General features: G+C 37.1%; 1 protein-coding gene across 7 annotated transcripts in view; it reads right to left on the reverse strand.

The window, feature by feature from the left end:
• The window catches only part of HIVEP1 (HIVEP zinc finger 1), a 131,018-nt gene that overhangs the window by 74,244 nt on the left and 39,125 nt on the right, over positions 1-17,649 (reverse strand). The window contains exon 1 of one of the 7 annotated variants that reach the window (XM_064507045.1): positions 12,855-12,900. The exons of the other annotated variants lie outside the window; for them this stretch is intronic. Coding sequence (XP_064363115.1) covers positions 12,855-12,894 — 40 coding nt within the window. The 5' untranslated portion in view covers positions 12,895-12,900. Of the gene's footprint in view, positions 1-12,854; positions 12,901-17,649 lie in introns of those variants that run through there. 7 annotated transcript variants of the gene reach the window in all.

Raw genomic sequence — 17,649 nt, forward strand, 5'->3', positions numbered from 1 at the left:
GACTGTTTTATTTTTAAGAACCTCCATAAAGTAAGTTTTACTCAAATTGAATACTTAACAACTGTTCATTAACGACTCAAGCCAGAATTCAGTAACAGAATCTGCCCTTAACTACTAATTATCAACTGGATAAAATTTACTTTCACACTCACTGTGGATAATTTTGAAGATTTGGGGGGCTGCAATTTCATAATCTCACATGTTACAGAAAACAAAAGATTTGGAAATTGTTACTCCAAATTTAGCACAAGCACAGAGACAAACCTCATGGTGCTCATTAGAAAACTTTATAAAATTAGGATTGAAATATGGAGAAATAGATACCATTTTCAAATTACTATTTTAAGTATCTGGCTTAATCCGCAATTTAAATACAGTCTACATATTATATAGCATCTTTATATTATACATATTATATGGCACCTTTCGAATCACCTCCTTACAGAACAGCAAAAGTAACATAACCCCACCTGCACACTAGAAGCCTAAATTGTGGATTCTGGAAAAATGTTTTTATTTGGAGGGCTACATTACAACAAGCATACTAAAGGAAAAGCCATAGCAAAACACTATGAAATACAGAAGGATATAAACCACTCAAATCCTAGTATCTGCTTGAACTATTCATAAACATCACCAGGCTGTAAATTAAATGCAACCACTGAGGAACTGACTTGCAGTTATAGATGATTCTCTGGGGGGGGGGAAAAAAAAAAACACCCATAATGCACAAGGTTCATTCTTGGTTTTTGCTGTTTTATTTTTTGGAGGGGTGGGGAGTGCTCTGAGATAAACAAAATGTTGGATGCATTAGGAAAAATATAGACAATAATGATGCAACTATTTACAGTTGCTATAAGTGAGGACCATGCTCTGTCCTAGTTGCCTTTTTTGAATGGAAAATAGCAGAAATAGAAAAGGTGCAAAGAAGGGCAATAATTCTAAGAAGCCTGGACAAGATTCAGAATGTGAAGAGTCTAAAAGATTACAGCAATTTAATTTACAGAGAGGTGGAAAATATTTGACATAAGGTAAGTATATAAAATAATAAATGTTATAAGGAAGGTCAAACTGAGCACTACTGGAAAAAAAGACCAAACTGAAAACTCATAAATCTTATTTCTAATATCAAGATGTGGCCCTTGGGAGCTGAACTTCCTACTGGCATAATTTTACCAATTTATCTCAACTCTTATTTCCTCCCTGCTTCCAGGCAGATATTTAAAATACATGGGCTTTAGATTTAGCTTTCCCACTGCAAATGAATTTGTTGACCAATTCTGCTCGAAAGCATTAACAAGAAATCATTTTAAACACAATGGGAAATTAGCTCTTGGGTTTCTGTTATGTAATTTTGAAAATGTGCACAAAAAAGAATTTGTACACTCATATTCTTAATAAAAACATACCCTCGTCAGGGCAAACAGATGTGTTCTCAACAGAGATTAAGCATGTTTTTCAGAACACCATCTAGCTACTAATTGCATGGCATTCAAGGCAAAAAGAAACCATGGTTCACAGCCATTTCTTGCAAAATTGTCCACTATGGACTCTTGCATTCTCCCACTGAAACACTGGGCACTGTTAGAGACAGGATACTGCTGAACCACTCTGGTTTTGTTTTAAAGAAATGGAGGAAAGAGTTAAAAATAATCCTGGTTGCTTTAGAAACTGACATCCTTTGTTTTGTATTAGATGAAATAACATTACACACATGCAAAACAGTTCAAACCACAATTTCACTGATGCTAAAGTTATTCTAAGAATAGCCACCCAAAAAGAAATCAACACAGACTTACCGTAAGTTTTGCTGTAGCAAAGTTGGAGTATACTCCCAGTATTACCAAAACACTCAACCACTCAACTGTTTCTGGTTTGTAGTGACCTGACTGTAACCACCAAAATATTACAGTAACTCATTGCTCACTGATTCAAGCAAAAAAAAAAAAAAAAAAAAAGCAATAAAAACTTTTCAACAGCACCTTGAAGCTATTTATTGTATTTTCAGAAAAAGCAATACTTAAACCAAATAATTAAGAAGATATTTCTAATACAAGAACATTAAAGTACTGTTAAAATTTAATGATAAAGCTAAAACTATGAGGCAAATTTCCCTTTTGGTTTTAACATACGTTTTAGCTTTACTATTTCATATCTCTCAGATTCTAACCCTTGAGATAGCTAAGCCCAGATTCTCATGTTCACTAATTGAGACACTTCGGTCTGAGAAGCAAAAGAATAACTTACCACTGATAATTCAATGATTCTTTTAAACAATCCAGATTTTAAAATTTTTAAGTTGTTTGCCTTTTTTCTTTTTTAAATCGGCAACACTCCATCTAAAACCATTTTGATCATTAGAATTCAAACACAGAATGGATTTTTTATCTATACAGGTGGGCTTATCAGAGATTTCCAATATTTTAGTTTACATAAATCCATTTATAAGTCCATTCATGCTGAGCCATCTCTTGCATTCTCCCCACTATCTGCTCTAAGTCCTAATAGTAGCTGCTGGCTATAAGAATGCAAATCATCATTGAGATATGGCCTGTGCTCAAGTAAACAACATTGAGAGGATCACTACCTACCATCAATGATTTTTAAAGCAATATATTGGAGTAACTAAGCACAATGATACTCCAGTAACACATGATAATGTATATTAACGCTTACATACAGTATGTGATACCGCATATGATAGAGCCTCAGAAGGCTCTTGGATTTGAGTTTGTCTTAACATTTTTTAGATTGTTCTGACTCAAACGAAAATTAAACATTGATAGGCAGTACGAAGCTCGGTAATCTGCAAGCTAAACTGCCACCTCTTCCTCTACACATGTATGAATGTACACATTTTTTAAGGATGCATAACTAACTCTAACAAAGTATAGTTCTCAAGGACCAGAAAGCTAAAACACCTACATCGAAAGCCAAAGCCTTCTCACTCTATTTGCACGAATAAACCCACTGAAGTTACTGACACTGACTGTCTGTGTGAGTAAGATTAGGTTCTAAACATAAATCAGTTGAGGTATTCAGAAACCCAAAACAAGTACTGAAGTTTCTTTAGAGTTGCTTGCAAACTTTTAAAACTAGGAAGTCATTGAGTTAGTGTGTGGAAAGAGAGTTGGTGTTTTCTTATGTCATACAACACTGCTAAAACATACAAGACAGTTTCTGTCAGGCCCATCTAAAAATTAGAATAAAAGTACAATATCTCCATATAGTATTGCAAGGGTGATGGGAGGAGGGAGGTTTGGATTGGGGTGGTGGTGGAGCTTGATCTTCCAATTGCAACATTGTTTAAAAATCAGTGTATTTGCACTGATAAAACAGCATTTTTGCTACACTATCAGCAAACGCTAATTGCTTTGGGTTGTTTTGTTTTTTTTTTTGTTTTTGTTTTTTTTTGCTTCCAAATTTTAGCTTTATTTACAACCACAAAAGCCAGTAGAAATCAAAGACTTAGATCTCATGAATCAAGATAAAATTATCTCATTATCTGTAAGGCTGTTTTCCAAAGTCAACTAACACATTGGCATCATAAGAAATTAATTCATCAGTATATTTTTGATAAGCACAGTGTTTTTTCTCTTCAAGGTCATTTTTCTAAATTAAGTAAAGTATTAAATATCTTTGCCATGCTGCTGCACATATCAAACTTAACTCAAGAAATGTTTTGATAGTAAAATCAAATTATATTAGGCAAAATAAAGTTTCACGTACATTTAAATTTGACATATGTACCACAAGCAATGCAAGCAAATTGTAGGCCTGTTCATAAGTTACCTAAACTACGTAACCTGGAAATGCTCATACTTAGTAAATGCAGTGTAGCCTAGAGATAGGATTTTTTCCCCCAGAACATTTCCTTCCTTAGAAACTCCCATGAACCTACACCAATAAGCACAAAAGTTAGAGCAGGACCTCATTGCCCACTGTTTAGGATTCGCAAGGCTCTTTCTTACTGAAGAGGGAAATTCAAAATTAAGTTCTCTATGTCATGCTCTGCTAACTACTGCCTCTGTCTACATCCATCCACTTCTCTCTCTCACTCGGACAGCCCTGGGAAAGAAGCTACCTAAGCCGTTGCCTGAGTTTTCGCCTCTAGCTCCCACTCTGCTTTTGGACAGAGCTTCCCTGGACTCTTCCTTCCAACAGCAGAGAAGCCTATGGAAAACACTGGGAACCCACCTCTCCCCTTCCACAGTGAAAAAGGAAACTTCTACCCACAACACTGAAAAGAAAAAGCAGCTCCACAGGACAAAAACTGAATCTCCACCAGTGCTGAATAGACTTGCCAAAGACAACGTTTCTTTTTAAGTATGTACAGCGCAAAGGACAAAACTTCTCGGCTTTTACACCTACTGGAGTTCACTTGCTATGAGTGAATTTTCTACAGCGTCTTCCTGACAGGCTAGGGTTACAGGAATGTCTTCACTTATGTAACTTCATTTCTTCAGTAACAATTATCCAACACACCCAAGGCAGTCCAAAGATTTTTTTCCATATATATATATATACACATATATATATATGTACACACACACACACACACACACACACATTAAAAAAGTTAGTTTCTTTCCAGCTGGAACATTTTTTTTCAAATGAAGCTCTGTAAGCAAAGCCACAGGAGCACTCAATGTGGTGCACCAAGACCCTCAGTATCTCAGTAAAGTATGAATTAATTTCTTGGCAGTGCATCTCTTTCGCTATGTATGGGAATGTAGGCTGAGCTCCAGACTTGCAAAAGACCTTGACATTCACAAGAACCTCCTCCATTTTCACCCCTGCACCTTTTTCGTCCTACAGCAGGTCATCAAATTTCTCCTGAGCATTCTTAGGAAAGCCATAAAAACATAGTTATGGACACCAGCAAGCCACACAACCACAGGCAAATGCCCTGTCTGCCATTTCATGGATAGAAGGAAACAGCACCTAACATTTGGCTATATCTTCCCTCCTAAATGAAACTCTAACTCATTTTACAAGAGAAAGAAGGTGGCAAAGATCAAGGATACGGACCACTAAAGCAGTATTTGCCCATGAAAAGCGAATGCAAACACTGCATCAGGAGATGTCTGCAATCAAGGCAATGCAGCATATTCAACCACAGTAAGGTCTAGAAAATTCAACTCTACTTTTAGATAGCCATCAGCAAAGCCAAATGCAGATCCACCAGGCAGTATATACGCACACACCACAAGAGCATTATTACTAGTATTTGTACTAGTCGCAATTTCCTAAAATATGTTCTCCCTTCTAGACAGGTAGGTCCTCAGCCAAAACTAAGGAAACCTTTTTAACATTCAGGAAAAGACACAGCACCACCATGCCGGGAAGATAAAAAACAATATCCATCATTAATAGCTCAGTGCCAGACAGGATGCAGCGGAGCTCTTTCATCACTTAGAAGCAAAAATGGGGCCTTTCAACTGCCAATTTTAGTATTTAAAACACGAAGGAATCCAAATGCTGAACAAGCACTACAATCAGATGGGTCTGAAGACTACACGGGTAGATTACTGCTGTTCATATTGCATGATATATGAATAGGATCAGCACCCTATCTACTGAGCAGAATACTAGATGCAAATAGAAGGAAAAATAAAAAAGGAAGTTGTCCTTTTCCAAAGAAGTTTAAATTAAATATACTATTAAAAGCACTGATTCTATTTCACAAGCATTACAGGTTCCTGAAATCCCAACCTGTGCAAGAACTCCAAAATGACATTTAGAGTGCTCAAATGCACTGTTTAAGATTTTGATAGTTGAAAAAGATTGGCTTTATTTTCAAAAGCTACAACAATTCAAGCTCACTAAAACATAGAAAACCTGAATTTTGGAGCATGTTTTGATTGCATCTGTGCTCTCTGTATGACACTAGAGGTTACTTTATATTAAAGTAACCTGCCAAACCCACCACTGTGGCTGCTCAGGTATCATTCATTCTTTCACCCCAAATGCTATTTTTAATCACTTTATCCAAAAGCAAAGTAGTGGCACTCTACAAACATACTGTGTTTGGAGGAATTCTAACATGTCCTCACTTCAGCTCTATGTTATACATTTTTACAGCTCACAGGTCTGATACAATACAGTGGGATGTTAGGAGAAAAAAAAGATACAATATACACCTGAATTACAGCCTGCTCTTTGCAACACTGCTTCAGCTGCTCAGTGCTTTTGCAGTAAGTCCTGAGGAACTGCTTAATTTGGGTAAAGAAAGTTCTCAAGACTGTCCTCCTAATCAGTATTGATGTCATATATTATCAATTATGAATCTGCAGATACAGACATTGCAGACACAGAAGTCGACACTGGCAAGTCAACCCCTAGCTCCCTCCTCTGCTGCATGAAGAGGCAGAAAGACTTTTCCAAATCTCCAAGATGCAGAAGCAACAGTGAAACCCTCAACTTAAATAATATTTGTCAACATCTCTTAGTCTTTGTCATTATTTCAAATGGAAGAAAAATGTTGTCTGAGGGAAATTAAGCGTTTTAATAGAGACAAGAACAAATATGAAGTTGTCGGGATTTAAAAATGCAATTTCCATAAAGTTGTTTATGTTTTGATCTATGCAGCCAAGAAAAACATATTAAAAATAACCATGCTATACTCCACTTGAATGCTGTTGAATGTAAGATCTACAGGAGAGAGAATAAAAAAATAATTGATCAGACTGTCAGGCATACTGTTGATTGCTGAAGATACACAATGGCAAGTGATACCTCCACATCATACAATTTAATGTGACTTAGGCAACACAAACCAAAAGGTTATTTGCAACAATTCTTTCTAATTCGGATTTGAGATGGCTGGCCATGTTAAGTTAACAAACTTTTGCTTTATGAATATATCATGTCTAATTTATATTTAAAAAGCAAAACTTAAAATCAAACGCTGCAATAGTTAAGCTTCTTTAAGGCATAAAGCCAAAAAAACCCCCAAAGGCTGCCGTAAACCACACCACTAAATGCATTTTGGAAATACCCAATAAAGGTTGATAAGAATCTCCATGCTGTAGAATCAAAGAGGTTTTAAGTATTACACTGTAAAACCTGTATAATAAGAATTAGATAAAACATATCAAACTATATATTGTTCATTAAAATTGTAATATAAAAACTAGGTTATAAGAAGAACAGATTGACATTACATGTCAGTATTGCAGAGTAAAATATAGTGCGTTATCCCCACAATTATCACAAAACCAAGTAACGTACATCCACAAAATCAGAGCAAAATAAATTGAAACACATTTCAGTTGGGAAATGCACTGTTAAGCTACTCATACAACTGTAACTCATCCCTATTAGTACAGGTACTCTCATTCAGATAATCCAGTATTCCAAAACCCCAAATAAATTTAAATTTTATGGAATGTTCTACTGAGCATTTCTCTGCATTCTAGTATTACCAAAGGGTGCAGCTAGCATTTTTTGGATGTAGTAGCTGTTCAATTTTCCATAGCTTAAAAGTGGCCTAAGTTGGGCTGATGCCAAGCTTCCACAGGAAAATTGTAGACTCCTGTACTGACAAGAGGATGCAGCAGGGAATTTGCCAAAAATCTTTGTCCATCAGAAAATTCATTACCAAAGCCTAAGCCGTTTGTGGAAAGGATGAGTTTCAGCAAGTCTCACATTATGAAATATGCTGTAGAACAGTCAGTTTCATCTTTTCTCCCACTTCAAAAAAAATATTCAAAGCTTTGTTCAAAAATTTTAGTTAATATACACTAAGAAAAGCCATACGGACTTTGAAAAGTCAAATTCAAAACAAATTATTTAAAATGTTTAACAATTAAATACTCTGATTTAATATGCAATTTATTTCAAATTATAGAAGTGTAACAAGCTATGGGTTTTTTGAGATTTTATTTTTGTTGTTTTCACATTAAATACAGTTATAAAGAAAAACAAAGGTATATTTCTAAAAAATAATATCAGCGATAACCTATGAATCTAATTTAAATAAGTTTCAATTGCAGATGTTAGAGCAGGGTACAGATCTACTATTAAGATTATCTGACATGCCCACAAGGAATGATTTGGCATATGCTCATTAGGTGTGGAATTAAAAACTATTGTTCATGTAAATCAATTAATGAATGTACTAGTTTTCAGAGGATTCATTCTGAAAACGCTGAAGTTTTGAATAATTTTAATAGGGGTATGTTTTGCTTTTCACACATACAACATTGCAGGCATTGTGAAACTCAATACCAACTTGATCGGTATCTTGAAATGCTGATCTTTCTTTCTCTTTGATGTATACACTTGTCCCTTACAATTAATTGTTAACCCAGAAAACTCCACACTTCTTCAATGAAATTCAGATCATGCTTAAGCCAACTAGAAAGCTCATGAGCATTTTAATAGAAGCAGAATTTTGGTTTACAGTTTTATTAGGAAACCAAACTTCCTGGCACAACCCCACAACATCCATCTATCTGTGGGAACTCCCTTGTTATTACTTCCATTCCCCTGTGGCAAGGGACTCTGTAAAGCAGCCAAATCTCGCACAAACGTTTGCTTCTTCACAGCTCCTCTGGAATCCCAGGGCGGAGATGAAAGGAAGGACTGGCTGCACTGGAAAGCGTCCAGATGCAGAGCAATAAAAGCAGGTAGCAATATGCCTACCAGCAGCACAAAACGCCCTGCTCTGTGGAGAGCAGGAAAAGGGAAAGGGATATTTGTTTTTGACTGCACAGCTCACAAAGGCAGAAGAGAAAATGCACGATGATGTTAGGGAGGCGGAGGTAAAACAACAGAGGAAATATATATAGGAGAAAAAAGTATGGTCCCAGGTTAAGGAACTTGCCTTGGAATATCTGAGCTCAGTGTGGCTTCTACCACAAACTTCCCACGTGCCTTAGCACCAATCCACAAAACAACATTACCGTACTGCAGTGATTTACCATAAAGATAGATTAATTCATGCTTCTGAGGAACACAGTTTCTGCAGAAATGAAGTCCTATACAGATATTTAGATAATTTATTGCCAACCACTTAAATAGAGCATACTTTTGAATTAACCCATTAGATGCCCTCCTGAGCATCTCTTCTGGTTTAAGGGTTTTTTCCAATGGAGCACAAAAAGTTAGAAGAAGCTTGATTTGTTGCTATTACTATTGCATCCGTGGTGGGCCACGAACTCCTTCTGCCTTTAGCCATTCTGACAGGCCTAAGCAATGGCGCAAAGCACCTCACGAGCAGCTAGTAAGTAAGCCAAGGCGTCCAACTTCAGTTCTCTTCAAACAGCCTTAATTTCAGCAAGGTACCCTTCTGGACTTTCTGAAAATCAGACTCTACTAAATTGTCTGAAATTGGGCCCACACAAAGTAAGGGGCCTAAAACTCTTTTGCAAAAACACCTGACTTCTATACTTGCCTCCTAAATACAGTGTAAACTAATTATTGTACATACAGTGCAAAATTAGGGTAGTTCAACAGTAGCCTCTCCTTCCAATTTGTAGCAATTAATTCTAACGTCAAAAATCTTAATAATGTAGTTGAGGATTTTCAAAGGCACTGTAGTTGTTGGTGGCAGGCTTGACTAATTTTCCCACAGAAGCCAATGGTAAAACTTTTCCCAATTAAAACAGCAATCATCTAGCTCAGCTTCGAAGTGCTCCTGACAATCCCACTCATGGCTTCCGAGTCAAGTAACAACCTAATTAAATCTTTTTGAAAAAGCTCTGTAAAATAAAACTAAATAAACTGGCATTTACCTTGCAGCAATAATAAAAATCTGTAATAAAGCATGTATATTCAATCAGAATAAAATCTTATTGTGCTCACCATCAAATAGTTTGTGTCCAAACACTTTAGAACATACAAGTCCCAAATAGTATCCTTTGAATGAAAAATTAACATACTAATTCCAAAAAAAAAAAAAAAAAAAAAAAAAAAAAAAGGCACAAAGATAATCCTTACCTAATAAAACCAAATGGACACTGTGGCCACAGCAAAAGAAACCCATGCATTACTTTAAAACTGACTCAGTCTCCCACCTGATATTTTCCCCCATGCTAGGTTAGCAGAATGATCTTTGTAAAGGGAAAAGGATCCAAAAGACTTTGCAGTACTTCTTAATCTTCCCATACTACCCTCTTTCTAGAAGACAGACAACTTGCAAAAGTTTAGGATCTTTCTTGATAAAATGTGCTACATGAACTTACACTGTTAGATTTCCTATTAGGAAAGGATTTCCAAACATGTGAATAGGAAGATTTGTGTTTGGGTTTTCTTTTGGAGTCTCCTTCTAAACAAAATCCACTGCTGTGTTATAGGTGTCTTTTCACAGTACAAGCCAGGAATGCATGAACCAATATTAATAGCTGATTCTCTTTACTATGTATTGTGTTCTGTCATCTATCATCTCCAGTGCCATTGGGCACTGCTGGGATTTATAATCAAATCATAATACACAAAAGACAAGCAAGCAAAAATTCATCCTAATTTATAATGTCATTAATACCTGTACAATTATATTGACTGTACAACCTGTCTGCCATTTTTAAACGGTGCACAAACATTTCACTCCCTATGACAAGCATACACACACCGCAAAATAAAGATACAGAGATAAGCTGACACTACTTATTTGTCACGGAAGTGTAAACATCCAAAAGGCAAATCTACTCAACATTGATTATGACTATGCATAAATCCAGTGAGCTTCAAAAAGGCTCCAGAAACAAAACAGATGACAGGCCGCATGTCACTTCCTTCAGAGAGGAAGTATTTACTGAAACCCTGCACTGTCAAAGGTTGCTGCCAAAACAGCAGCAATTAATTCTTTCAGCTGCGTATGCCCAGCCTATCCAAAATAATTTTAAGGTCAAGCTTCATCCATCTTCATTTGTTTTTAATTTTGCCAAGGTAACTGCGATTAACTTACCATGTTTCAGGCTGAACTACTTCGGGGTCAGGAGAGACCGGAGGGAAGGAAGGTTAAAAGTCATATGTTTGCCTTACAAGCCTGAATAAATAACCACTGGTGATGCATTTTTATACTTCAATGCTGCGTTTTAAAACTGATAAATCCCTATAGCTGAAACAACCAAAATATTAGTTACTTTATCTCTTAGAAAGTAGTCGTCAATTTTGAAGAAAATTAGACATATGTAAAAGACAGTTGAATTAAATAAAAACAAGAATTCTTGATCCTCTTTTCTTACAGAAGTGCAACACAGGCAGTATTTTTAATTCTAATCTGTGGGCAACTGAAACTGTATAAATGCAAGCGAACTTCTAGGATCTGAATATGCCAAGTTGCGCAGGCACAGTTGCTCATATTCAAAGACGACAGTGCCACATAAAGGAAACATCAGTCTGGAAGGCTCCTTCAACAGGTAGCAGGCCTGCTTTACTGTATAAACATTCAAACAACAAAATTATCCAGCTAATTATTTCAAAAAGAAACTATTTTAAAAAGCGGTTGCATATAGCCACTACTCATCAGTGGCAGCAAGCTGATGCTGTTGCCTTCCCATCACATTCCTTCACTCCGAGTTTCCCATCTCCTGCCTGCACAGCTTGGAGTATGTTGAACTATTGCATAACACTGCTGCAGGAAATCTGATGTGCTGTTCCCCTGTGCTGCTTGTATGCTTGCATTTTGGTCAGGCTGTATTATTCATCTGTACAATGTGTTGCAAGCTCTAACTTCCACGTTAGTAGAATATCTGCTCACATACCTATACCAGGTATGAAATAGTTTACCAATTAAAACAGCAACGCTGTTTTTAAATGTTTTCATCCAATAAATACTCAGCTTCCAGAAAACTGGCTTAGTTGTGATTTGGGTTTTTTTTCCCAGTACAACTTGGAGATAAAGATGTTGCCACAGCTGTAAAACTGAATGCCAAATCTATGTTACAGCTCAAAGTTAGGCTTTGCCTATTTATACAGCAGTGTCCTTACTTTAATGCTATAAAAATCTTTTAGTCCATTTTTGTCTTTTTCATACAAATAATATTTGCAAGGCAAAATGTCTTTGTTCACGTACACCAAAGAAAGGCTTTTTCCCAGTAATAGCCTGCAAGCTAATAACTATTTTAGAGCAATTCTAGCAATGAAATGCTGTTATTGGCTGTTTATGTAACAGTGAATTAACCCCCACTGATACCTTTCAGGAATTCATAACCATAGTGTACAAAATGTGCCTTGCAAGAGTTTGTTAATACGGTAAGTGCAAAAGCTGTCTAGATTCAGAGGACTCTCTTTCAAAGCAAGCATGCTTAACCCGGTGTTTCAGTCATGGAAGATATTACTCAATTAATTGCAGACAACAAAAACAACAGGGTTATAACTAATGTACAGTAAATGCTCTGTGGGTGTAATGCAAGCTCATTTCCCAGTAGCGTACTCTCTTACATCTTAACATATTTCTTACCCCACTGCTGTAAAACAATTTTAATATGTTAAATTTACTTAGATTTTTGTTCCCCCACAGATTTGTTTTCTGGCAATGAAATATGATACAATATTATTATTAACATTAAGAGAACAAGCCCTGCCTAAGAAACGTTTTTACAGTATAGTATTTTTCATACCTTTTTCTAGACAATACATCATCTTTTTCAAAGTTAAAACCAAACATCAGAATTTCTGAAGTTTTTGCCTGAATTAATGATATCCTTGCCAGCAACAAAAGAAGACACTACGGTGACAGGACTCAATAATTTATCACCTGCTTCAAGGAATTCAAGTCAAGAAAGGAGCAGCAAAAAAGCTCCGAAGCACAAAAAGACCTGTTAATGACAACTGCTCCTTTTTCAATGCCTCGAAAGTGCTTGAGTAAAATACTAATAATTAAAAATAACTAAAAGAAAACTTACCAAAGCAGACACTGATGCCTTCTTCCGTCATTCCTTCCATTCATGTTAAAAATATCTGTTAATGACTGATGTTAATGTTCTAGCCTACCCTATTAGCTATGAGCAGAGGGTTAATATTTACTAATATAAGACTGTTACAGACTTGCTGCTTACTTACTGCTTATAGATTTTTCAGGCTGTATTTATATGTACAACCCCATAGAGTCTACCTTATGATTAAAACAATAAAACTCACTGGAATAATAAAATATGCAGATGAAAATTAAAAGACTCCAATTCTAGTACATGACAGTCAGTTCTCAGCAGATACTAGAAATATTTATAAATATGTGTGTCTATCCTTTCCAGTAAAACCAGCCAAACACAGCAAGCCAACCTTGTACAAAGTGTTCCAATATTTTTAAATGTAGCCCCCATGCAAATAAATATAATCCTCTTACTCTCAAAGCTAACTCGCCTACACAGCTTTATTTTATTTAAAATGATGCCTGCAATAATTAAGACTATTTTATCAGTCACATTACCAGACAGCTGACAGGTCATTCCCCATTATCTGTGCCACCGCACACCTGAATTACCCTGCCACATCACGTTATATTCAGAGGGCAATTTTAAGACGTAATCTCTCCCCGGCTTTACGGATCCTAGGAATCCTCCCCCACTACCTCTCCATGGCAACAGTAGCTACAGTAAAGACAGTCCACCTCTTACGCAAGAGGAAAGAATATGAAACGCTGCCAAAAGGCCACAAATGTCAGCAGTCAAAACATCACTCTCTTCCCTCCCCGTTTAGTTTCTGCCTTAAAGAAACAGGAGCCGGCATTTCCTTCCCCTTGTGGTCCGGGTGTCCAAGCCACCTTCGCTGGATGAGGCTGAGCTCCCGGCAGAGCCGGGTGAGGCTGAGCTCCCGGCAGATTCAGGCATTAGAGTTGCAAATCAATTCCCACATGGCCATAGCACCGATGTTTGCAGAGACATGTGTTCCCTTAATTTCCTTGCAATACATATGTCAGCAGATCCTTAGCTGTGCACAGAAGAGTGCTTAAAAGGAAAAGAGTTTAGGAAGCCTGTGGGTTTGAGGGTTTTTTTTGTTTTGTTATTTTTGGGGGGTTTTTTTGTTTGTTTGTTTGGTTTTTTTTTTTTGCATTTTACACAGCCAGCTAACAACTGCTGGATGATAAACATTTAGCTCACTAAAATATCGTCTAAACAATGTAAAAATAGCAATAAAAGAACAGTTTAACAATATGTTCTTTTGATTTTATTTCCAGTCAAATTATCAGTGCAGCAGAGATTTTACGTGCAATTTTTAAAACTCATAAGCTCAGAAGGCAAAAAATAACAGATGAAAAGCAAGCTGTGGACTTTGATCGTGCAATCGGATCCATGTGGGCAGGCCCCCCATCCCCTGTGGGGCACCACTGAAGGTCAGTCTAGGCTGATCAGATTGCAGCATCTGAGCCATAAAAAGCAAGCCAAATAGGAGAGGAAAGATCTATATACTGGGCTATCTTTCAGCAGATAAAACAAAAGTTTGCCTCTGGTAGTGGGATTTAGGCTAAAGGTAAATGAAGCCATAATATAACACCTACCAAGATACTTCGGTCTTCCTTTAGGAAGACACTTAAGCACATTCTTAAACACAGTACTATTCGAGGCAGCCCCCAAGCATTATGCTGAAAGTTAAGCATAACGTTCTTCAACAGGAATCCTAAGTATTGCGCTGACTAAGATTTTTTTCCCCCCAAATCTGAGCCATTATGAATGAACAAAATGAATTACTCTCATTATTTTTTAATATTGCCTCTTCTTTCAAATTAAATCACGGAATACAAATAGAAAATAACTCTTATTTTACATTAAGAGGACCACCTTCACATTTTGTCATAATTTTTTTTTCTTCTTATCAACAATCTGCAAGCCACCATGCATCCCTATGAACGAGCACCTTTCATGCAGAAGAAAGTTGTTAGCACCCGGAAGAAGGATTGCTCGGCTACTCTGGAGTTCCCCTGACATGCTGTTACAAGCGAGAAAGGATCACACACATACATGATCCTCTTATGATTCTAAATCAAATTCTATAACACTGTAGACTGTGAATTTCTGTACTTCAGTCATTAAAGGCTGTGGATGAGGTGGGTACTTATCAGGTCAAGTAAGGTCACTATTACATCCCAGGCAGAGTCTTTGCCTACGGCATAAATGACACTGCCTGCCCTTTAATGCCCTGAGAAACTCTTGACAAACTAAGCATACCATAACAAGTTATGAACCTTAAATATAAACATTACAGTTCATTAATTTTCAACAGCATGGTGTCATGCCTGCAACTGCTTCAGTTTCTCTTCCACAGCATACCACCTCTCCTCGGAGTAGACAGCTGTGGATTTCTTACAAAGAAATTGTATCCCTGGTTGGGGGAAAAACCTTACTAAGAAGTGAACCAATGGTTTTGGCTCTTTCGGAAAACCTTTTTCCTTGCTGTCATTTAGGAATATTATCCCCGATACACCAAGACGGTGGTTCATTCACTTTATATACACAGAAAAAATGTACCTCTGAAAACGGTCTGTGACCGCATTAGCCTCCTTTTGGAGCTAGATCTGAGGCTTGGTTGAATTCTATAACATATAATTTTAAAGACAGACATTTTTACATAACACTTCCATTTCTTTTTCTCTTTTTGGGAGTCAGCCATTTCACCACCAAATCTCCCATTGCAGGGTCTTGAGGCTGATACAAAACACCCTGGCAGAAGGTTATGTGCAGATCAAGGTGTTCCACACTCTTGCTAGCCATATCCAAATGCCACGGGCAGGCAGGAACATCATTATCATTTACCTCCAAGAGACTCTACCTCTTTTCCTCACCTGCAGTAATTCTCTCCACTAAATTCTGAGCATAATGCACCATCATCTTGCTGGAAACCTTGTTGTTATCAATGGAAAAGAACAGAGAGGTAACGATGAATCTGCTTTCATGAGCAGTCATAATCTCCCAACTCTTAGATGTCTGGCCCTAAATGAATAATTTACCTTTCAGAAAATAATGGTCTCACCTGTAACTCTCCTGATGTATCCCCTAGACTCTTCAAATAGGAAGAGAAACCCAAGTAGTACGTTAATGATCTTCTTTCATTAAAATATATATTATATATATATATATATAAAATATATATTCCATGAAAAGAATTAAGAGGAGGCCACCACCACAGCACAAAAAATGAGGCAGATGCCTATGGATAGTAAAACTGCCCCATGAACTTCATAAAGCACTTCCTGGGGTGAATACTAAAGGACTTCCATTTAATCAGAACAACGTTGCAAAAAGGGAGCTGCAAAGAGGGGAAGAAATTCGATGTTCAAAATCCTTACCACTGATTCTCACATCTTAAATACCTATGTGCATTAAATCAACACAAATAACATAGAAATGAATGAGTAAAATAACTGCAATCATCACATTGTGCAAAGAAGCATGAAACCAAAGAAAAAGAAAAATCAGTATGAATGGTCTTTCTAAGTTTGTAAAACAAACCAAGAAGGAAATGTCTTACTACTTGAGATCACAGCAGTGCCCAAATGTCTTCCAGACAAAGTGTACCTGAATTACTCTCTCTCATGAAGACTCAAAACTGAATGCTCAAGTCAACTAATCAATGAATTTTCACTCAGAAGCGGGATCTTCAAAAGAACGTGCCCTGAGCAAATGTCACCTGATTCAAAACAGCAGGTTGAAAAGCTGATAGCATGGGATCGCCATGTGAGCTTCTCCTTCCTCCTCCAAGAATAGACACAAACTGAAGGATGCTGTTTTCAGCCATTAGCAATTGGAGGTCACAGCACATACATTTGCCTCCCTCCTCCTTGGAGTATTTTAACAATTTATTAAAAAATTAACCAGTAATGAAACAAAAATAGATTACAAAGTGTCCTTCTCAATTTTCTAGTTGAAATGCCAATCTCTTCCATTGATGTGAAAGTCCAAATGATGAAATAAACCTTGAACTCTGTCCTAAAGTTCATCTGCCTAATTGCTTTTGTAACCTAAATCCAGTATTGGGAGCTACTGAGAGTGTCTTGTCCCAAATGCTGAAATCTAACAACTCCACTCTATACCTGTCCTGATGACAGATGTTATAAAGAGAAAACAGAAATCCTTCAGAGAGCCAGTACCCAAATGACGGCATTTCCCTGATCCATGTCAACGACCGAAATTGTCCTTGCAGCCACAAGGGAAGCCAATGCAGTTACAGGAACACTAACGCAACCCAATTCCAGGCAGGCAGCCGCGCTCCCCGCCAGCAGCAACCAAGTGGTCTCCACGAGTGGGGCTCATGAATATCGAGCAGTCAGCTAGATACAAAGGGGAAGGGATGGCAGGATAAAAAAGACAAGCTATTCAACATGTTTAGCAGAACTCAGGCTGCATAATCCTGCTAATTGTTCAAGTGATCTCCGACAGACAATGAGCAGGAGAGATGCAGAGAAGAGCTTTGAATTTGAACTTACCAACGGAGGGAAATGAGGTCATAATCTTATCTTCTGACTTCTCAAAAGAAAAAACGGGTACATTTCATTTGCATGTTATTGGGGTTATCTCCCTAATCTCAGCCACTTGAACTGCTGCTGAATTCTAAACTCCTTCTGTTTCAATTGATAAAAAGAAAAAGGTCTTATACTTCTAATGTGCAATGTGTAACATACAGCTGTCAGAAGTGATGGCACTGCAGATAGAGGAAAAGAGAACATTTAATTAAGTATTTTTTCCATTTTTACTTAAAATAATTCCA

The sequence above is a fragment of the Dromaius novaehollandiae genome, chromosome 2 (genome assembly GCF_036370855.1).
Source record: "Dromaius novaehollandiae isolate bDroNov1 chromosome 2, bDroNov1.hap1, whole genome shotgun sequence".
NCBI lineage: Eukaryota > Metazoa > Chordata > Aves > Casuariiformes > Dromaiidae > Dromaius > Dromaius novaehollandiae.